Genomic DNA, 7,507 nt, shown 5'->3' with positions numbered 1-7,507 from the left:
TAGACAGATGTTTATAAAATATTTTTCAATATTGTGAAAACCCTAAATCATATTCACCGCTCCAGCACTCCACGTGTTGATTACAGGACTTTCGACTGCCTGTCTTCCAGACGTGGGTCATAGGACCGGTTCCAAACCAGATGTCATCAATGTTGCCTTGGTGCGTAACATACCTACAGCGGGTGACGAGGCCGGAACAGATGAAGCCAGTAACAAGTCTGACACTGGGGCAACTGTCTGGGGGCAGTGAACAAGGGATTGGCCCTGCCCTGGAATGTTGAGGCCAGGATATCTCCTTTCTGCAAGTGCAGGTAATTGCGTTGCTGGAGTCTACAATGAGCAGTGGGTGAATGTGCCGCGACTCCCTGATGTGTGTACAGTGTTATGTATATTGTTGCTTTATTTTATGATTATTCTCTGTCTAGCTATATTTTTGCTAATATATTCTTCTTTTTAACTCTCACTACGTAGTTGTCGGGTGCCATGTCTCACGAATTTCATTGTGCAGGATGACGCTGTGTTGTTCGGTGCATTTGACAAATAAATCTCTAAACTTGTTGTTTGTGGAGACAATTGCCATTTTGTGCAGCTTTTGCTTCTGTCCACTAGGTGTCGCATAGACCACAGGAGCCGTGTTGCTGAACCCCTTCAGGTACACACGTAACTGGTCTCCTTTTGTCACCAGGCCCTCTAACCACATGGTTTAAAATACCATACACGTCACGTTAAACATGTTTGGGCCGATTTCTATGTGCACATAGTGGTCAGAATGGTCTCCCGTGTCCTCCGGACGGATTAGCATTCAAAACTGTCTGGGCGCGTTCATGCATGTTAGATGCATTTTTGTATGTTGGTTATGTTAATCAAAATGTTATACCATGTTTTGTCAAGATAAATGAACGGTGGTGTAACAACATCTGGACCGTCATATCCATGCTGGCCACACCTCAACTACACACCTTTTTTTTTTTTTACTAGGCTCGCGTTAAATAGGCTAAACCAAAATAATTGGTACGTTACACAAAACTAACTGTAAGGGCATTTTCACACCCGGGATGTCCTTACAGGCTAAGAAATTACATAGCCTATTTGATCAATGATTTTTCTTTCATTATGACTCACGTGCACATGCTCACTGGGTTCCCCTATCAACCGTGTCCTCGGTTGGAACACACGACACACACCCACTTCCCTCCGCAACCATTCACACTTTAATCTACATTTCACCTTTCAGTCATCTAGCAGGCGTTCCCGAGCGAGTTAGTTCGTAACCACGTATCCATTGGTGTCTCTCAGTCAATGGACCCCGCCTTCTGCTACCGTCTCTCATCCCGCTTGGTCAGAAATTACTGCTCACTGTCTGGGTTTTTAACAGGAAAATGAAGGAATTATCGTGCTGCTGAGGTTATAGATCGTAGACAACCTTATGATGAAGTATCCTGGGCTGGGGAGGAAATTAGATCCGTTGGATCCTGCAGAGCGCAGCGCCTGGAGCTGATCAATAGTCTGATCAGGTGTGGTGCCCGCCGCGGCTCCACAATCCTCTTAGACACACGATGGCCAGAGAAGACTGGCCCAAATAACACACTGTCGGGCACTATGGTTTAGAGCTGAGCCGTTTGAGACCTAGTCAAGGTAGGGCACGAAATAGGGAATAGGATGAAATGTACAATCCTTTCTCCGCCTAGTGCCCTTTTGAGAATATGCACGCTTCCTCGAAGACTTAGTTTCTACTATTTACTAGCCACTCATTTTCACTCAGGGCTTGAGAGCAAAAGACACACCCTGGGGAATAGCGCTGACACTGGTCCAGAATTCAAAAGACAGACAGTCGTCTCCATGGGGCATATGCTCGGCCTATTACTAAGACTAAACCCCTACTTAAAAGTACATTAGAAATCGGAGATGCATGATTTTGTACATGGATCAAACTGTCTCTACTGAAACCTCTCTTTTCCATAGTGATTATGTCGTTTCAAGTTCTCTGAAATCCCCATCTAGGCCTATAGTAGGACCTGCAAGGCGACGCGAATAAGGATTTAGGGCACGCGCCCGTACGCGCCCCCTCCCTTTTGCGTCAGCGCGCGATCTGTCACCCTTTCAGCCAGTGCGCGTGCTCTGTTCAGGAAACTGAATTGTAGGTGATGATGGCGGAAGGGGAGCAGAGTTGAGTTTTCTCTGAGTTTTTATTCCAACTGTAGAACCCTCTACAACATCGTTTCCCTCTTCCGAATCAACTCCCGCGACTATGGGGAACGAAGGCAGCATCGAAGGAGAGGGCCAGCCGGGGCAGGCCGGCTCCGCTGTTCCTTGTGCCGGGGCTCCGACTTCCATTTCAGCACCAACGGGCTCTGGACAGCTCATCAAGCCCAGCAATGGTGCGCCAACCGGAGGAACTGGGGCCGGACCCGGCCCGGGGATTAACAGGTAGGCTACTATCCAGGACAGTTCCCTGCAGAACTATTGCGATAAAACACAACTGTTTTAGTTTCCAGGGTATTTATTTATCAAGACGGATGTCATGTAGACTAGCGTTTAGCGGGAGGATCAGCAGTAGTGGCCGTTTTTCAGTGTGGAGAAAATACAGCTGGGTTTTCAATTATTCATTTACAATATCGTTGTCAACACTTTTTGTCCATATAGATGATTCATTGCCATATGGTGAATATGCTACATCTACAAATGTAACGCATGCATAAATGGCTAAAACCTCACGTTAACAGGCGGGTAAGCTAAATGAAGGCAGTAGGCTACTAAGCTTTAAAGGAATGGTAGACATTTTAAATCGTGAATGGTCACAGCTCCAAAGTGTGTAATTTGCAGCGTGCGTAAGAATATTGTAGTCACCAAACTGAACATTTTCATTGAAGATTCCACGCCTGCCCTGGCATTGTGCGTGTTAGAGTGGGGCATTAGATTGTAGCTAGACTAGAGGGGACATCGCTTTTACTATAGAGCGAAACAGCCCGTTCATACAATTTACGTTATCGCTGCATGTAGTAGTACCTATAACAGCTCCTTTCCTTGTGTTGTGTTCAGCCGACTACCACGACGGGCGATTCGTGTGAGGATAAGCGGCTGCATTGAATGTAGTGATCTATTCACGTGACGTAGACCAAATCATAGAAATATCATATCGATAATCGTACGTTCCCGACAATGACCAGAACACCTGCTAAATAGCGGCCTAATAGGCGTTCGTTAGTGTCTCGAGTTGAAAACAACCGACCAACCATCCTATAGCCAATTCCATAGAAAATATTGCGATAGTAAAATAAAATAGGATCTATTTAATATTCCACAGAGGCGGGGTGATGGGATGAAAGCGTAGTGAGCCGGTGTGTGTTCCCATTGTAGCCTCTGAATCGTTTGTATCGCCACGCCTTTTGACCGTTTTTTGAAGCGCGATATACTATCCAGAGTAAAATACTAAAATGTTTCCTCATAGGAGACAATAGAATGAATCGTCTACGCTTGAGTCGACGTGGTACTTGATTATTGTTACAACAGCAGACGTGAATTATGTTCGTCACGTGATGAAGATCGTTCCTCTCCCTCCCCATATGGTGTTTAGTAAATTATACAGTGTAGCCTTTTTGTCATGTGCTATCCATCCAATAAACCTTATATTTTAGTGCTGAATAATGTTATTTCTTGTCTATTGTGAATGTATGTCTATGTTGTGTATTACCCAGTCCATGTATACCAGTTTTTGTCTATTGGGTATTGCCATGAAGGAATATAGTTCTGCATGTGATTTTAGCATGTGGATTAATCAGGAAATGTGGTTTCCTTGCATGTCAGTTTCATTCCCGTCTTGTTGGATTGGGATGGTGGCATTACCTCACAAAGCACCCGTGGCATGCACATAAGGGGTTGGTGGTTGATGCAGTTCACTCTGCAATTTCGGTGGCTATGTTTATGATATCTTGGCCAATAGCCCATGCAAACCAATCGGGGCGAGACCGCAACATAGATGTGTGTCGCCATCTCTCTGGTGAGAGCGGGAGAGAGTGGGAGAGAGAGAAAAACCTATTGCAATGTCTCATTTAAAAACCCAGTAGGTGGTTTAAAGGCTCACTGCTGCTACCTTAGTCTCACATCCCTGACAAACTTAAAGAGGGGGACGAATCCAGACGGGATAAATAGATGATGCATCGTGTTCCCAATGGCACCCTTCATTCCCTATCTAGTACGCTATTTGGCCAGGTAATAGAGGAAAGACGCTGCCATTTTGGACACTGCTCATGCCGTTGACTCACTACGGTATCTTTGGTTCCAAACTTTATTGAGGTTTTCACCCGCTAGGTTTTAGTCAAACATGACGTGTCGTTTACCTCTACATCAAATAGCGTCACCTTCCTAGCCTCATGGGAGGTGGCCTAATTGATAGAGCTTTACAATGGCAGCAGTTGAAAGGAAACAGTTTGGCGATGACGCCCCGGTGCTGAAGGGGTGGACACACCCATTCCCGGCACTTAAGACTGCATAGACACTAATGATATGCGTCTTAAATGTACTGTACTTTTTAAACCTTTGCTGAAGATGAATCAGTCATTTCCCTGAATACATTCAGTAACACCATAAGGATATTAGCGGAAAAGGGGAAAAAAATAACAAATTTTTTTCAGACATTGTTTATGCTTTATTTTACTGCTAATTGTGGAAAGATCTTTTTTTAGGGGGGCTGAAAGCAGTACATATGTACTGAAGGCAACAGCCAAGGCTGCCTAATTACCCCAGGCCACAAGGACATAATATTTCATATGCATTTTTCATCACTTGAAGAAGAGCCTTCAACTATTTTCTGTGGTTGCTGGAGCCGTGCTGTCGAGCTGATCGAGCAAGCACACAGAGTTTCTGGGTTTTGAACGCAATTCTGTGTACATATATCACACCATTACTGTTATGGTTCAAGCAATCAAAAAAGCCCATTATCAATGGCAGACTGGGTTGCAATTATGTGTTTATGTTTTTAAAGCTTGTTCTATTAAAATCCAGTCATTCAGTATTGTCGTGCATTCGCAAGGCAATTCAGAAAAAAATATTCTTAATCCAGTGCTCATAGGAAGGTATGCATTGTGGTGTGGGATTTGTGGTAGACTGGTTTTCACAATATACAATATACATAAATCTGTTCAGAACAACAGGGTATGATACCAGCATTTTATTCAGGAACACTGTGATCCTAGACTCACAGGTGTTTGTTTTTCTTGTATGACATCAATGCAGTTTTTAGTCATAATCCTCAATGTCTCCTCCTTAAAAACATACTGAGTCCTCCTAACTTAGCGCATTATCCTGGCGCGGACAACAAAACATTTGCAAAAGTTACCCGATTAGTGAGAATGACTGGGACACCTTGTTGCGCCCGGCTCAAATTCAGAACAGCTGTCATGCCAATCCATGCTGCGCTGCGAGGCGCAGAGCCCCGAGCTCTGATCTTAAGTATCCAAGCTTCTTCCCGGGTCCACAGATGTCCACGGGATCCACACAGTCCTTGGGATGACAAACACAAGTGCTCCAAGTGTTACCACACAATCAAGTGTCTCAAGGCCCACTCAAATAACCCCCCATTAGACTCAAGGATGGGGAGCCTCGGTTGCTTATCAGCGCTAGGTCCCAAAAGGCCCCCTATTTCCTATGTAGTGGGACTCCTGACTGGAACCCGCTAGTAACATGGTGTCACCCGGGCTTCACAACTCGTCTAATGGGACTCCTCCGGGGTCGCTTAGTGTTCCCCTCTACTAACCTGGTACTCAGTGGTCCCCCTTTCCCTGTGTGGTGTAGTATTGTTGACCAGAGTGATTGGATAGGGAGGCTGTGTAAGGCAGTGGATGCAGGAAGCGTCGTGGACATTGGATTTTCCGGTGTGTAAGATTGTTTATTGACGAAGATGGGTAACAGGTGGAAAGCATTTTGCGGCAATCACCGGCGCATGCCAAAGAACATATTGTTTTATACCCCGAAATTACCTCATGATTGGTTTTACGGCGTTTTGGCTTTCACAAAAGGATTATACGTACGTATGCTACGAGTCCCCTGGGCCAGCATTTTGGAATGTACTGTTACGGGACGATGTGTGGTACCACAAACAACCAGTGAGGTCAGAAATGACTCAGGCCTCCCTCATCAGACTGCTTGGGCCTAAAGAACTCTAACGGAGGCTCCGGGGGGTACTTGTGTGTGTAAGCAGTGGTTGCGCAAAAGGTGCTTGTGTGTGTGTGTGTGTGTGTGTGTGTATATGAGAAAGGCGTTACATTCAAAGTGACTTTTGACGCCTTCTGAGAGGTACGCAACACTACCCCATGTGAGGTCCAACCATTCTGACCTCAGCTATAACAAAAAGAGAGATGATGCGTTGACTTGCCTTTATGTAATCTCACATACCAACACACACACACACACACACACACACACACAAACACATCCAAACACACACACTTCCCACTCTTTCCGCCTGCCACCAATTTCCCCTACAGTGGAAGATAGGGGGATTGGTGTAAATCTATGAGAGAACTAATCTCTGGGGTGGGAGATTTCCTCCAGACTATTACCTCTATGAGGGCAGGACAGTCAGAGAAATCCAACTGTGTCCCAAATGGCCTTCCTCATGGTCTTCCTGTGGCCTTCCCTAAGGGGACCCGGTCAAAAGTAGGGCCCCTATGAAATAAATCGGATGCCGTTTGGGACTCAGTCCCAGTATTATCTATCTGCTGCTGCTGAAATATCGAATTCAACCGCCGCTGATCATGTTTAAAAGGGAAACGGTAATTGCCTGTCCAGTTATTTAACTATATATCTAGAATAGATTAGAATAATTCGCAGTTAAAAGGCCCCACATGAAGCATCGTTAGCGATCATGAACTGCCCCTGTCCTTGGGTTAGTCCATCTCTGGAGGTCTCTGTGCTGCACACCATTCCCTGTTTAGTGCAGTACTTTTGAGAAGGGCCCGCGTGTCTATGGTCCAGTTTCCCCTGTGGAATAGTTACAAGCCTTTATCTGCATAGAAACTCTCTCTGTCTGTGAGTTTAGAGGCCTTGCGTTTGGCTCAGTGTTTGTTGTGCACATTTACATTCAGCCAATCTAAGCAGAAGCTCTTATCTGGAGCAAATCAAAGACGCGTTCCAGGATTTATGGCCACTGTTTGTAAAAGTAATTGTGTTGTTTGTCCTGCATGTGTCCGATCTCATCTAAGTTGTATAGTTTGTCCTGCACATGTCCAGTCTCATCTTAGTTGTATAGTTTGTCCTGCATATGTCCAGTCTCATCTAAGTTGTATAGTTTTTCCTGCATATGTATGATCTCATCTAAGTTGTGTAGTTTGTCCTGCATATGTCCAGTCTCATATAAGTTGTGTTGTTTGTCCTGCATGTGTATGATCTCATCTAAGTTGTGTACTTTGTCCTGCATGTGTCCGATCTCATCTTGATTGTGTCCTTTGTCCTGCATGTGCCCGATCTCATCTAAACCACTCGCTTTCAAACTTGACCTTAAATTGCCAAC

The 7,507-nt window shown here is 45.1% G+C and overlaps 1 protein-coding gene across 1 annotated transcript in view; it reads left to right on the top strand.

Moving 5' to 3' along the window:
• Positions 1-2,147: 2,147 nt before the first annotated feature.
• The window catches only part of bsnb (bassoon (presynaptic cytomatrix protein) b), a 102,861-nt gene continuing 97,501 nt past the window's right edge, over positions 2,148-7,507 (top strand). The window contains exon 1 of the mRNA XM_034287431.1: positions 2,148-2,427. Coding sequence (XP_034143322.1) covers positions 2,249-2,427 — 179 coding nt within the window. The 5' untranslated portion in view covers positions 2,148-2,248. The remainder of the gene's footprint in view (positions 2,428-7,507) is intronic.

This window comes from Esox lucius, chromosome 17 (assembly GCF_011004845.1).
Source record: "Esox lucius isolate fEsoLuc1 chromosome 17, fEsoLuc1.pri, whole genome shotgun sequence".
In the NCBI taxonomy this organism is placed as follows: Eukaryota; Metazoa; Chordata; class Actinopteri; order Esociformes; family Esocidae; genus Esox; species Esox lucius.
The sequence above is the reverse complement of the archived record's forward strand: the minus strand, read 5'-3'. Positions and strand labels throughout refer to the sequence as shown.